Below are 15,708 nucleotides of genomic sequence, written 5' to 3'. Positions count from 1 at the left end.
AAACAAAAAAATAAAATGTCAGATTTATGTCCTAAAATATTGATAATTACATTAAATATAAATGGTCTAAATATATGAATTAAAAACAGAGATTAGCAGGTTGGATTATAAACCATGACCTAACTATATGCTGTCTACAAGAAACTCACTTCAAGTATAATGATATAAGAAGGTTGAAAGGATGAAAAAAGGCATATTATGCTAACATAAATCAAAGGAGTGCAGGAGTGGCTATATTAATATCAAGCAAAGTAAATTTCAGAACAAAGAAAATTATTAGAAACAAGAAGAGACATTACATAATGACAAAGTAATCAATCCACCAAGAAGACATAGCAATTCTAAATGTACATGTACCAAGAACAGAGCTACAAAATATATGAAGCAAAAACTGATAGAACTGAAATGAGAAATTGACAGATTCCCAATTATAGTTAGAGACTTCAACATTCCTCTCAAAAATTGATAAAATATCTAGGCAAAAAATCAGCAAAGACATGGAAAAACTCAATACCATCAACCAACAGGTAGGAATTTATAAAACATACACTTAACAACAGCAGAATCCATAGTTTTATCTCAAGTTCCCACAAATCATTCACCGTATCCTGGGTTATAAAGCAAACCTCAACAAATTTTAAAATAATAAGGATAATAAGGGAATACTACAAACAATTTTATACACACAAATTAACAATGAAGAGCTCGATCAATACCTCAAAAACCAAAAATTAGCATATATCACTCAATATTAAATAGATCATTTGAATAGCCCTATAATATTAAGGAAATTTAATTTGTAATTTAAAACTCCCCAAAAATAAACCTCCAGGCCTAGATTGTTTCACTAGAGAATTTGATCCAACATTTGAAGGAGAATTAGCACCAGTTGTACACCATCTTTTGCAGAAAATAGAAGAGGAAAGAACATTTTCCAATTCATTTTGTGAAGTTAGTATTACCTTGGTACCAAAACCAGACAAGCAAGGAGGGAAGGAAGGAAGGAAAAAGAAAGAAAAGGAAGAAAGGGAAAGAAGGAAGAAAGAGGAAAGGAAAGGAAAGGAAAGGAGAAAGGAAGAAAGGGAGAGAAAGAACACGGGCCAATATCCCTCATGAATATAGATGTAAAAAAAATTCTTAACAAAATATTAGCAAATAGAACTCAGAATTATATAAAGAGATTAATATACCATGACCCAAAGGGATTTATCCCAGGGATGCAAGGCTAGTTCAATATTTGAAAATCAACCAATATGATCCACCATATTAAAAAGCTAATGGAAAAAAAAAATCACATGATCAGTAGTGCCAAAAAAGCATTTGAAAAACATTTAACACCCATTTTTGATTTGAAAAAAAAACTTTGAGAAAAATAGAAATCAAATGCACTTTCTTCAACTTGATAAAAACTTTCCTTATGTTCCTTCATGGAAATCCTTTTTGTAAGTCTCTTCACCTTCATCTTTCCAAAATTTGTTGGTATCTTATTTCCTAATGCCCTGTTGCCTTTCTTTTTGCTGTTCGTGATTTATTTATTGGTAATCCTTTACTATTATTTTAGTAGGATCTGAGAAGAGGGGGGAAAGTGATGGTGCTTAATCCACCCTCTTTATCCAGAAGTCCCTACTCATTCTTTTAATTACCACTCCCTCTGAGAAGTCCTCTTGCTGATGTTAGACCATGGAAATCTCTTAACTCCTAATTCATTTAACATATAACTGTCTTCTGTTTCATTTTTATTAGCCTTGTGAGTCCACATCTAGGTTTTAAGCTTTTTAAAGTAATAATGGCTTTTTATATTTCTATTTACCCACTGAATAGCCAGTGGGTATATCCAGTATTAAGTTGTTCACTATTTGATTGCTAAAAATAAGTAGATTAATTTTATGAATTTATAATATGACCCCATTCCTATATTCCAATTTAATTTTTTATTAATGTTTTAATGTGGTGGACCAATGAACATATTACATCATGGATTTCACAATGCACCAGTCCTATTATACATGACAGCTTATGGGAGAAGGTGTAAGAGTTCACGTCCAAGTCCCCAAATGAAAAGCACACTGCCATCTCCTGGATCAAAGCTAATAATGCAGCCCTTGAAAAATGACATGAATACAGCTCCGAGTAAAAAGCAGATCTATGAAAAGTAATTATAGGTGAAAATAAGACTCTTTGCTCTCCTTCTAACAAATGTTAAGGATAATATAATTAAAATCAATATTGATCACTATGGTAATGAAAATCTTAGTCCTGAATTCAGGTCATTTACAGCTAGTTAAGGTGACCTGTTAAAACTGTCTTCCAAGTTCATCTAAGGAGCTGCATTCCCTTATATGATTTTCTCCTTCTCTGAATGTCCACCCAGCCTGGACTCAAAGCTCTCATGTGGTCGATATTAGAGAAAACTTTGTTCTGCTTTGCTCTATCAAAAGCAATGACAATTAAATGAAATGAAAAATGAGACGGCAAATAGGCAGTGCAACCTGACTGTAGCATTTCAGACTGCAGGCTGGAGTTTTTACCGCAGACTAGAAATCCACATTTTGACTGACTCTGATTATCCAAATCAGGCTTTCTTGGATGGGAAAGAAGGTGATAGGGTGAGTCAAAAGGGCAAAGTCCAATCCCAGGTACCCAATGTAACAGACAAAATCAAAATCAAAATCAAGCCAACATCTGGGGACTCACAAGCATTTCTGCATTCTTGTGTGTTTCCCGGCTTTTCTTTTTCCTTTGGGAAGATTCTCCCATTGTTCTGGGAAACACAATTCGGGGTTTGGTCAAGGGAAGTCCTGAAAGCAGGAATAACACAAGTGCCAAGTGCAGAGGTTGCAGGCTGAGATGCTGAGCCTTCAAATGTAAGGTCCGTCTTCACAGAGAGTAGTGAAACTCTGCAGAGACTATGAGGTTTGCTCATAAACTGTGAGGTTTGGAACTGGGCTTGTTTCACCCGACTTAGGCAGCTCGTAGTGGAGAAGGGGCACCAGTGCAAAGAAGCAGTGGGCTCCGGGAGCAGGGATGCCTGTTCTCTTTTCTGTCCCCTAATGCTCTGATGGCATCCTCAAGTATTCGGTAACGTTTTGTTAAACTCTGCCATCTGGTATCAGCTGAGTTTGGGAAGCTAATGGAAAGGCCTGTACCCACACGTGGGATTAAACCGGCCTGGGGAGGAGCGAAGACTGGAGGCTGTGAGGGAAGCCTGCAGCAGCCGTCCAGAGAAGAGCTGACAAGGAGCAGTCAGGATGGACGTGTGTGCGGGTAAGCACTCCCTGGGCTGGGTGTCGCTGGGACCCATTAAAGCCTGGTGTCTTCCAGTGACACAAGGAGGCAGCTCAGGTTGTTTGGGGGCATCAAAGTGATGAATGATGCCCTAGAGCTGGAGCCCTAGTGATGATACCTAAGTCTATTTAAGTCTGGTATTCTGCATCTTGGCCTTCCTGTTTGGTCTGCAGTAGAACTGAAGGCAGATGGGGGCCATCTTACAGCATCCTCACCCTCTACTAACCTCAGCCCAGCTGTTACTGAGGTAACAATAACCAGAGCTATAAGTTAGGAGTGCGTAGCACTAAACTGACTCAGCAGAACGCTCACCCTGGAGACTCACAGATACTCAAAGTCAAGTTGTGAGCCCGGGACCTCGGCTTCTCCAGGCCCCACTCAGGCAAAGCTCTGAACCTGTGGGAGGCGGCAGGCTCCCTACCTTACGCTTCTCCATTTCCCCAGTTAGATCACCCTTTTCACTTCTGGATGACCCTAAACTCCACCTTGGCTTTGGTGTCCCAAGGCCTGCCTTTGGAGTTTTGCAGAATCCTCTTCTCCAAAGCATGAGGATGGTGTGGGTTTTATCAGATAAAATTATCTCTGCTAATGGGCCGATTCGCTCAAATTCAAACTATTAAAAGGCCTGGGCCGAGTAAAACTGTTTGTGTTTCCAAGAGGTATAGAATAGGTTTTCCAGGCCCTGCAGCAAGCCAGTGGGGAGACGTATGTGGCAAGGGGCCCTCTGGCACTGCTCAGAGACCGAGAACACGATCAAGTCTACAACCAAGCAGAGCTTCCACCCTTGCCAGACTCTCTGGATAACACTGCTTGGGTCTTGAATTGTAGTCTCCTGGTGCTAAAATAAGATCAGTAGCTAGAGAAACAGATAGGCACATCAGTGGTCTCTATCCATTGCTGGCTAATAAATACATGAGTGCTTTCCTTTGGTCCTCTTGCCATCCTAATAAACTACCACTTGACCAATGAGCAAGTAACTAATCACAGAGAATTCCAGGATGTTTAGCACTCACAAAAGGCTTCATACAAAGAGTAGAAAAGAGAGGATGGAACATGATATAATCTTTGGGATATCAAACCAATGACCACAAAACAGTGACAACTTCTTGGTCTCAACTTGGCCTTTTGCCACTGCAAATGCACTCCTTTCCCAAAATTCAGGATCTGCCTTGATGAATTTTTGCTCTGATGTCACAGAACATACATATTCCATGATTCCATGGAATCAAAAAAGCAAATCACTATAAAAAGCAAAATCACTATATTTTATTACATAAATGGACTCTATAAAGTAAATATCAAAACAATTTATTGATGGCAGAAACTGGGAGGCAGGGAAAATAGAAGAGAAACAGGTATCCCTGTATGCCGGTAGTTAAAACACACGACTATCATATACAGACACAGCCATTTCCCACCGCACACGCGGGCGTGCATACACACACAAACATGTACTTCCCTCTCTCTGGCCCAAGGAAAGACAGACATTTCTGCACACTGCGTTCTGACTGCATTTTTGGGACGTCTCTTCCTCTTCAAAGCCCGATCTGATATTTATTTTAGATCCAGGTCCCATGCACTAAAGTACAGTCCCATGTACTGAAGGAAGAATACCCTTCCACATCCTACGGGTCCCTAGAAAGACCTTGTGAAAGTGGAAAAGGGGACTCTGCTTGGTGTAGGAAGGTGGGGCTTCTGACATGGTCAGTATGGGGCACTGGCTTTGGGGTGTGAAAAATGCGTAAAAGGGGTCAACTGAATGGTGACAGATGGAATTTTGGTGGTGAGCACACACTATAGTGTATATGGAAGTAGAAACATAATGTTGTACACATGAAACTTACATAATGTTATATATAAACCAATGTTACCTCAATAAACAATAAATTCACTTTCATTTTGACTCCTATGCTTTTGGCCACGTACATGCTATTTTCTGACGATCCAGGGGGTGGCAGTAATAAAGAAATCCCAGCTGCCAGCCTGCCTCTCCCCTGGTTCTGCTTTTGTGTTACCACGAAGATTGTTCAGCTGTGACTGCAGCGTAGAAGTAAGAGTGTCTAAGTCAGTCTGACCTCTGTTGGACTCCCAGCTTCACAGGACAGCCTATCTCTCTGAGCATACTGTGAGCATTAAGTGAGATGATATATGCAAAGCCCTGGTACAGTGCCCAGCATACAACAGAGTGCATACAAATGGTAGCTAACAGTATCACTAGTCTGTTTGAACTGTTAGGACCAATAAGAGAGTTCCACAAAATTCCTATTCCCTTTCCACACTAATTTAGTATTCAAAAAATGTTTGCGGGTAAGAGCTCTCTGATCAGTGTGGTCCTGTAAAAGAGAACTGAAATAATCCCCATTGACGATGAAAAGGTCTTTAATGTTCAGGCAAGTGCTTTGAGCCAAACTTAAAAGGCTCTTCATCTGGATTCTTCAGCCCATTCTACAGTACTTGAATCCATTCATTCATTTATTCAGCAAATATTTATTAACTTCCTATTATGAGCCAAGTAATGTGCTATGGAAACCATCTCTTGAAAACACATTGCATGTTTATATCCCACTGATACGCAGACTAGTTCTAGTTCCCATTGAGTCCACACTCAGTGGTTTGTGGTGTAAAACTTGACTCAGTAAAGTCCATACCATTACTGGATTCCATGTGAGGAGACCTGATAGAGGTTTCTGGAACCAGCACAGAGTTCTGAGTTATATCACTATTCACATGACTTTGAGCAAATAATTTAACCTAAGTGCTGCCCTAAATCTCTCAAGTTTCAAAGGTCAAATAGGACGAAGTGTCAAGAAAACTATACAGCACAGAGCACACTGTTGTGATAAAAACTGTATGTTCTCTATGGTCCTGATTCTTCGGGACAAAATTCCAGATGTATTCTAAACGGTGCTGCAAATTCCATTCTGCTACGTGATTAATGGAATGATTGAGTCATCTACCCTTGTGTGTCTTCCCCACTCTGGCTATAGGAATGGCTGTTTTTTTAAACTCCTTTTGTAAAACTGAATTAATTCAGCAATCACTTTTGCCTGGTGTTTGTGGACAATACACAGCAACAACTGTCTCCAGCTCCACTCCCTTCCATTCAGTGAGCATTTATCCTGCGCCCAACTGTGCTCTGCTCTATGCAAATACAGTAGGCCTCCACCCCCAGACAGGAAGCAACTCGGGAGGCTCATCAGTGAAAGACAACCGGACAGGGGTTGGAAGAGCATTTGATGTATTTCAGTAGCGTATTAGCAGCTGAGAATCTCTTATTACTGACAACATTTTCACACACTTTTCAATATTTCTATACTCAACCTTTATTAAGTTGCATATTTTATCCTGATTTCATCGGCCCCACACCACCCAAGGGATGCCCTTGGTTTCATGAAACTACATTTTCCCCCGTCATCAGCCTCAGGGTCATCATCAATATGTTCAATTTGATGGTTTTAAATGTCGGTCAGTAAAGCAAGCAGGTTAGTTTACGTAGATTAAACCAGACCACTGGAACTCAGGCACACCTTCCTCATTTACACTATTCCCCAGAGACAATAAACAAAAGAAGGATTCTAATGAAGCCTAAATTTAGTTTTACCCATGTCAACTACATGGCCTGTTCCCTTTTATTCTCTGACCCCTCAAGCTGATTATTTCAAAACATGAAGTTTAAATGCTGCAGGGTCATTATGTAAAATATAAGATCCTCCAGGAAACACACCAAATGACAAGTCTACTACTGCTCTTCTCCCTGCGACCTCTCCTGCGTGAACAGCACTGGGTTTTGCTGTGCCATTAGGGAACTGCCGTCACAGCAATTTCCACTTTGCCACTTTACTACCCATCTGCCACTCAGGACAGTTAGAATGTCGTCACCCCTCCCCCACCTACCCAGATCCCACCTGTCCTTTGAGGCCCGCTCAGACCCCACCTTCTCCCTGCAACCTTCCCTGTCTGTTCCCCACATCTCCAGCTCCAAAACCGTACCTCCGTTGAGCCTTTCATCACTCTCAGTCCTGCTGGCTTTGCAGCTGTCAGCACAGCACCAGTCGCTGCCAAAGCACCACACGGATTCCATGAGCTACGCGGGAATCTACTGTCTCCCATCCCCCACGTGCCTGGCTGGTTGCCATCAGAGAAGTCAACACAAAGTGAAGGAGTGCCGTCTTCTTACATAAGCTGCCCACGGCCCTGGATCCTGGGATAGGAAGTGCCTAGGAGAACTGAGACACCAAGCCCTCCGCAGGCCCTCTGCACTATTAACCACAGTCGCCACAAGAGTTGCCTCTAGTGGGGCACACACAGCAGATGAACATGTATGAAGTACAATTACCCAGAGGCCTTTTCTGCTTACTTTTAAACTCCACAGTAAGCATCAGTTAACGAAGGTTTCCACATACTGAGGTTCTCAAGTAGGAGCAGCCCTTTTCAGATGTAAGGAATTCTGCCTCCTCACCACTGCCAGGTTGGGATTAGAAGGCCACGTGGACTGCTGTATAGAAGTAAAAGACATCACTCATCTTGTTAAATGTCCTACGGCTAGATGAGCTGGTGTTAGGGCTGAGTTAAAGTGAAGCTATCCATCCCCAGGCTTCAAGGGGAAATAATTGAGTTTTTATACCTATACAAGCTCAATAAAACAATCATGTTAAAAAGGATTTTTAATCAAGTCCTTTTGTTGCCCCAAATTATTATTGATTTTAATCCTACTGATATGGGGATAACCCAAACTATGTACAGTTTCATTTTTCTTCTATTTTCCAAGTGATTTCTGTGAAAAAGTTGTGAATAGTGTAATTCTCCAGTGAATTAGACGTTCTGCTTTATTTTGTAATGCCACCTGCTTTATAACTCACTTCATGAAAACAATTGTATCTCTCACCTCTTTTTCAAAAGCCAATGTGCCTGAAAGTCTACTTTCTACCTTTTCAGATTTTTAAAAGCATGAAAACAAGGTTTCTTTAACCACATCTGTGAAGATTAGCTGTAGCAAAATGTCTGCAATCAAAGCCAGTCAGTAGCAGCCCCCAAAAAAGGAAGGATTTGGTATGTGGTAAACTAAATTGATAGCTTCTTTGTGAGTTGGTTTCAACATCACTGAATCTCACTAAGGAGAAACTGTTTTCCTAGAGCCAGGATTAATGAGGGTCCTACATTAAATAACCACAGTGAGAGAAGAAATGCACTAACTCTAGCCTAATCTAAGAAGAAAGGTGGTAAGACTGATCCATCAATAAACGTTAACGGAGCCTCTGTCATGAACAAGGCCAATGTTAGCACTAAGAACACACATGACACTGTCACAACCATCAAGGAGCTTAAAATCTAGTATGGAGTCAGGATGCGCACACATGAAAAATTAACAAATAAAAACAAAGCAAAGGAGGGACTTCCCTGGTGGCACAGTGGTTAGGAATCCACCTGCCAATGGAGGGACACAGGTTCAATCCCTGGTCCGGGAAGATCCCACATGCCGTGGAGCAATTAAGCCTGTGAGCCACAACTACTGAGCCTGCGCTCTAGAGCCCACGAGCCACAACTACTGAGCCCACGTGCCACGACTACTGAAGCCCACGCACCTATAGCCCATGCTCCGCAACAAGAGAAGCCATTACAATGAGAAGCCCGCGCACCGCAACGAAGAGTAGCCCCCACTCGCCACAACTAGAGAAAGCCCGTGCACAGCAACAAAGACCCAACGCAGCCAAAGATAAATAAAAAAATAAAATTAAAAAAACAAACAAACAATAAAACAAACGAAAGGAGACTGTAGCCAATCAAATTCAAACTCTATCCCATACAACAGCCTTGATAGTGCATGGAATTGCCTACAACCCCCAGGGCAAGTCAAGGGGCTCATGACATGTTACATGACCTCCACCTATGCTGATCCCTCTGCCAGGACCTTTTCCCTCCCATCGTGCACCTGGACCATCGTTCTCATATCTCAAGTCTCATATCAAACACTGCCTCCTCCTTCCCTGTGCCACCCAGTCTGACTCAGAGCTGCACCCTCTGTGCTCCCCCAGTGCCCTCTCCAAACTATCAAGGCACTCATGACACTGTACTGCAACTGCTGGTTTATCTGACTCCCCAGCTACACTGCGAGCTACTGGAGGGCAGAAACTGGGCCTGTGTTTTCCCCGGTGCTTAGTCACCTACCAGCACATTACAGACACTCAAGAAATGTTTGAATAGACGTGAATGAATACCACCACGCCCTGTGGATTCTCCCTCCTTAAGATATCTTAAACTCAACCTGTCTTCCATCCCTTTGCACCAGTCAGCATAGTATAGAATGGTGGTTGGGCAAGTAGCCTTTGGATACAGACTACCTGTTACCAGGTGACCATAGGCAAGTTACATAACCGATATATGCCTCAATTTCCTTATCTGTAAAGTGGAGATAACAGAACCTACCTCCTAGGTTTGTTGAGGATTTAAATGAAAAAAGACATAAAGCCCCTAATGTCAGGCAAATAGGCAGTACTTCATGTTACCCATTATTATTAGTTCAAATGTTATTTATCTCCTGCATTCTTGTATTCTTCAATTGGTCTCCCTGTTTCTAGCCACACCATCACCAATCCACTGCTCATCACTGCTACCAGAATGATCTTAAAACTCAAACCACATGTCACTCTCTTTCTTAAAACCTTGAGTGGTTCCCCATCACTTTCAGAAAACCAGTCTCTGTCACTGTGTGGAAGGCCCTTCATGCCCTGGCTCCCACCCTCTCAGCCACCTCCCCACAGCCAAGCCCCCACAAGCACCCTCCTGCCTATCACCTTCTTATTAATGACTGCAAAATCCCTGCAAAATCACCTTCGTATTAATGACTTAAGAAAAACTCAAGTCATTCTATTATTATTATGTATAAGCTATACTTTATGACTAAATTTCATTGCCTGTTTATATATCATAAGACTATACATTTAGCAACATATAACATTAATAAACTCCAAGCATGTAGTAAAACACTGAGCTATACAAATTATGATCTAATAAGTTATACCATGAACTGGGAAAATTATCTTTTTAAACAGATTGATTATTCCTCAAGGAATTGTAGGCATAATAATATGTATGCTGCAACAAAAATAAAGTCTTAAATTTGACTGTCTTATTGATGCTAACAGCTATAGGATGGTGACCTAGTATTTTTTTAACATGACAGCCTCTAAAATTAAATTGATTTTAGCAATATTTACAGGATGCCCAAAATTTGCTAAGTTGCTACTTTGAACATTTACTAAAATTGATTCCTACCATCAATTCAATTAAATTTTATATTCAATTAAATTTACCAAGTGGGCACCTAACTGTGCAAAGGACTGGGCCAGGGACCATGCAGAACGAGGATAAGTAGAACACTAGCCTGGATTTCAAAAGCTCACAGACACCACACTCACATGAGCCACGCACACACAAGCTATACACTAATTACTACCTTAAACATTCCTAGATTTTAAACTTTTACACCTTGCTTTAGATTACCTGCATTCAGTTGACATATAACATGGACATGGATATCATGAGGAAAAACAGCTGTAGCACTGAAATTCAAGTACGCTGTGACTCTCTAAGTAACCTATTTACAAAGTCTAACTGAAAGTCTGCTTTCAACATAAATACTAAAGATGCACATCCTGCAACTAAGCAATTTTGTGCTAGTGAACTGGCACAAAGGTACGAAAACATTTTATAATGAAACAATCTGATATCTACTTAACTCCCTCTATATAACTTTATTCATATGCTAAGGAAGCAACCTTGTCATGTGGTTATAAAAACTCATGAAAACATTTTTAAAAATGTAACACTTACGGGGCACTGAAGAATGTATCTAAACTTAACATTTAAAATGACTTATAGGACTTCCCTGGTGGCACAGGGGTTAAGAATCCGCCTGCCAATGCAGGGTACACGGGTTCAAGGCCTGGCCCAGGAAGATCCCACATGCCACACGGAGCAAATAAGCCCGTGCGCCACAACTACTGAGCCCACGCTCTAGAGCCCGTGAGCCACAACTACTGAGCCTGCATGCCACAACTACTGAAGCCTGTGCACCTAGAGCCCATGCTCCGCAACAAGAGAAGCCACCATAACGAGAAGCCCGTGCACCGCAACGAAGAGTAGCCCCCGCTCACCACAACTAGAAAAAGCCCAAACACAGCAACAAAGACCCAACGCAGCCAAAGATAAAAATAAAAAAAATTTTGTTGATAAAAATAATAAAATAAAATGACATAAAACACCGATCTTTACAAGTATACCTCATTATTTATATTTTTATTTTCAGAAAAAAACTTATAAATAGTTCACTTAAGTATATTTCTCACTAGTTAAATCACAATTCACTTTATATTTAATTAGCTTACATCCAAAAACGGTACTTTTCCTGTATATCATTTTCTTAAAAAGCAAAACATTTTATTTTCAGTAGAAAAAAATTTATATATGAAATCCAAAGGCAATAATTTCAGTAAAAATGGAAATCAACCACCATATCTTTTCTTGAGTTCTTCAACAGAATTATCATTCAATCCTGATTTGTCTATGTGATTGAATAATACACGTGCAACTGAAAAAGAAAAAAAATTCATTTTAATCTCCATTTTTAAAAAGTAAGGCAAAAATTAAAGGGAGTAATCAAATCTGTTAAATATTTTTTACATTATAAAGCAATCATTAGGATTATTTATAAATTCTAATTCAGATATTTAAAAAGCCAACCTGAGAACAGAAAACTGTATCAGTCCAATGATGTTTCTTAGCAGAATATTTTGCTTTGGCAGTAAAAAATTTCCCCTACATCCTCAATGACATTAACTTTGCAGATGAAACATAATTCATTCTGTACTACCCTAAAGATTTTTGACCTGTGTAACAAGTATACTTTTACTTATTTAATATTCCAATTAACTTTTTCAAAACTTAAATCATTTTATTTTAAAAGAAAAATTTATATCACTACTATAAATTAAGAATTAGCAATAACATTCACAAAAATCATGTTTGATGGGCAAGCTGTACATTTTTATAATAACAATTAAAAGTTAAAAAAAGATTTGCTTATGAGTCATTTAATATCCTTCATACCACTGAAATGGCCGGTCTACACTCAACACTATGGAAAATGCTATTATAGTTCATACATTCCTCAACATTAAAACTAGCTAACAGTTTTTAATAAGAATGACAATAATAAAAGACAACAGCAGCTACTATTTATTGAATATTAAGTTACACGCCAGGAACCACTGTAAGTGCTTCCCATGTTTAACTTAGTGGACAGTGGTGACCCCACCAAGACAGTACTGTTGGTAGAGGCCAGTCTGAAGGGCCAACTCACATTCTTTGAGCACACTTCAAGTTATCACATCATAGTGGCAAGAAATCCATTCACTCATGCACTTATACTAAGAGGTTATTATGTACTAAGCACCGTTCTACACGCTGAGACCTAGAGAACAAGGTAGACAAAGTTCCTGCTGTCATGGAGCTTCCATTCTATTAGGGAGAGAGAAATAATAAACAAATACTTAAAATACTGTCAGCTCGTTCTGTATTATGAAGAAAAATAAAGCGAGGTAAGATGACAGAGGGTGATGAGGAAAGGGAGGCAGGAAGTTACTGTGAGTAGGCCTGTGAGGAAAGGTGTCTCTGAGGAGGTGACTATTAGGTGGAAACTGCATGAAGTGAGGAAGAGGCAGGGGAGGATGGTCTAGGCTGAGGGGTAAGTCAAACACAAAAACCCTGAGGCTATAAGAAGTTTGGTAATTTGGTATATTAAAAAGACACAAAGTCAGTGAGGTGGGGCAGAATGACTAAAAAAAGTGATAAAAAATGAGGTCTGCATTCAACTGAATGCAGATAATACTTTCAGGGACTGTTTCTGATTAAAGATTAAGCAGAAACTTCTTTTGGTTTACTCCTATTAGGAATCTCTCTAAATTACATGTCCACTTCCCTAAGTTCAACATACAGAGTATTTTTCTTAGTGATTCAGATTCAATGTCACTGCTACATACATAAAGAAGAAACAGAAAAGGAGCCCAAAGTATGTTTAGTCCAGAAAGTATCTGAAAATCATAGTTTTTGCTATTTTTAAACTAAAAAACTGGTACTCCTGCATTCTAATGATTTTTCTCTTTTTCCTAAAACTACAGTATAGCCTTAAAACTCCAAGTACAACTGACCCTTGAAAAACGCAGATTTCAACTGCACAGATCCACTTACAGGCGGATATTTTTCAACAGTAAACACTACAGCACTACATGATCCACGGTTGGCTGAATCTGTGAATGAGGAACCTCACATCCTGTGGACCGAATATAAAACTGTACGTGGATTTTCAACTGTGTGGAGGGTTGGCGCCCCTAACTCCCATGTTGTTCAAGGGTCAATTGTAATTGAAGTTTCTCCATAGTTTGATTTTACTTAAATTAGCGTTCCCCAAAACTGACATTTTATGCCAAAGACTGAGATGTAGAAATAAACAAGGGATCTAACTCCTCAGGCTCATCACCTGCCTCTTTCTACCCTCTAACTCTACAATCCAGCCACACTGCACTCCTTTTAATTTTCTGAGCTCAGTTTGCTCTCTCCTGCCTCAAAACCTCTGCACATTCCCACCTCCTTCAACTGACTCCTGCACTTTTTTGAGAATTCAGCTTAAATCAAAGAAACTCAAGGAAATTAGCTCAAAAAAATGGGTGAGACCTCCGATGCACCCACGCCCGGTTGCAAGCTCCTGTGGCAGGAACCCTGCACGAGCTCCATCATGCCAGGAGCTCAACCATTACATTATCACTGTGTTTTCTAGTAGAAGAGCCCAGAACACCTCAGTTTAACTCCTGGGTCTGGCTTCCTAGCTATGGAACCTCGGTCAAGTTCCTTACCTGTGTATGCTTCAGTTTCCTCCTTTGTAAAACCAAAATGATAATCATACCTACACCTCACAAAGTTGTTGTCACGATGAAAAAATTTAACTTTACTTAATCTAATAGTAATTCAATTTAATTAGCTTAATTGTAATTAATTTAATTGTACATAATTGACATTCAATAAATATTTGCTATCATTTGTTGAATAAAGGAACACACAAGAATAAAGAGATATGAAAAAGCTTTCTTCACAGAACTCACTTTTCTTCTCAGATTCTGACATAAACATCACTGCCATATCAAACCTTCTTAGTTCAGAAAGTCTTTGTAAGATTTCAAAGATGAGTGATGGCTTTTCTTTCCTGAAATAATCCAAATAAAAAAACAAATGATCAATTAAAAGCAGCTCATTGTCTGCTTACTAAAATAATATTTCTAATTATATATAAATAAGGTCTTCATGTATCATTTTCCCCTGCATACTGTCTATATTTTAAGTGCCCAAATGAAGAATTTTATCAAGTCAACTGAAAAAATCGTAATATTCTTAAATGTGTGGCACAGCACAGACGTTATTAATCTGCTATAATATTTGCCACTTCCATACTCTACCTTTCTCTAAAAAAATTTTAAGTCATTTTTCCTCCTAATCATTTCCTTTTTCATTGTTTGTACTTGTCATCTCTTTACAACTTCTGCAACAGCTGAATTTATAAGAGAGCTAATTTTGCTATACAAAAGGTAATATGACATGAAAAAGAACGAAGTTCCCAAATCACTAGAAACAGCTGAGCATTACAACATGAAAGCATAACTAAACTTACTTACTCAATGTAAAAGTCATGCAGAATTTTAATGATATGGTTGAATACATCTGGATCTAGATTTTTCTGAAACAGCTTGGGATACAAGGATGGTTCAATTTGCTTGGGAAAAATATAAGGTGTTAGAAAATTCAATTATGGCAACATTCCCAATCACAAACTATTTATGTAATAACTGCTTAGTTCAACATAGTAAAAAATAACTATTATGCATTAGTATTCAATGAATAATAATGGAGTCATACTGAAATGCAACTATGATAGAAGAATGAAAGTTAGAGGAACTATAAAATAATCACTCTGTTCCAGACAGAGAAAAATCTCATGTAGAGATGTGTACTACCCAACAGAAACAGGAAATGAAAGAGAGCTCTCAAGGACCAATAAAAAGAATTAGAAAGTTTAAAAAATAGAACTACTTGAAAAAGACAATGCTAAAAATCCATTATTTGGTAAATTTCATATGAGTTAATTCTTTTTCTTGAGCAAATAAAAGCTCATTTTCAGGAAACTGACGGCCTAAATATTGCAAGCATTGCTTGGCACACAGAAGGCACTCAATGTATTTTAGCTTCTTTCCTCATCTTGAAGGATGAAGAATTAAGTTTAAGTCATGATGTATGAAATTAGATTAAGTTATTTTAGAAAACAAAATTTAACACAGAACCTTTTTCAGAGGTTCACTGGTTGCAAATATTTAAAATGGT

The 15,708-nt window shown here is 39.1% G+C and overlaps 1 protein-coding gene across 2 annotated transcripts in view; it reads right to left on the bottom strand.

The window, feature by feature from the left end:
- Nucleotides 1-11,549: 11,549 nt before the first annotated feature.
- The window catches only part of RPAP3 (RNA polymerase II associated protein 3), a 41,734-nt gene continuing 37,575 nt past the window's right edge, over nucleotides 11,550-15,708 (bottom strand). For both annotated transcript variants that reach the window (XM_060166447.1, XM_060166446.1), the window contains exons 15-17: nucleotides 15,006-15,103; nucleotides 14,439-14,539; nucleotides 11,550-11,872 (exon numbers count right to left, since the gene is read on the bottom strand). In XM_060166447.1, the coding sequence (XP_060022430.1) occupies nucleotides 11,787-11,872; nucleotides 14,439-14,539; nucleotides 15,006-15,103 (285 nt within the window). In that variant the 3' untranslated portion in view covers nucleotides 11,550-11,786. The remainder of the gene's footprint in view (nucleotides 11,873-14,438; nucleotides 14,540-15,005; nucleotides 15,104-15,708) is intronic.

The sequence above is a fragment of the Lagenorhynchus albirostris genome, chromosome 11 (assembly GCF_949774975.1).
Source record: "Lagenorhynchus albirostris chromosome 11, mLagAlb1.1, whole genome shotgun sequence".
Classification (NCBI taxonomy): Eukaryota; Metazoa; Chordata; class Mammalia; order Artiodactyla; family Delphinidae; genus Lagenorhynchus; species Lagenorhynchus albirostris.
The sequence above is the reverse complement of the archived record's forward strand: the minus strand, read 5'-3'. Positions and strand labels throughout refer to the sequence as shown.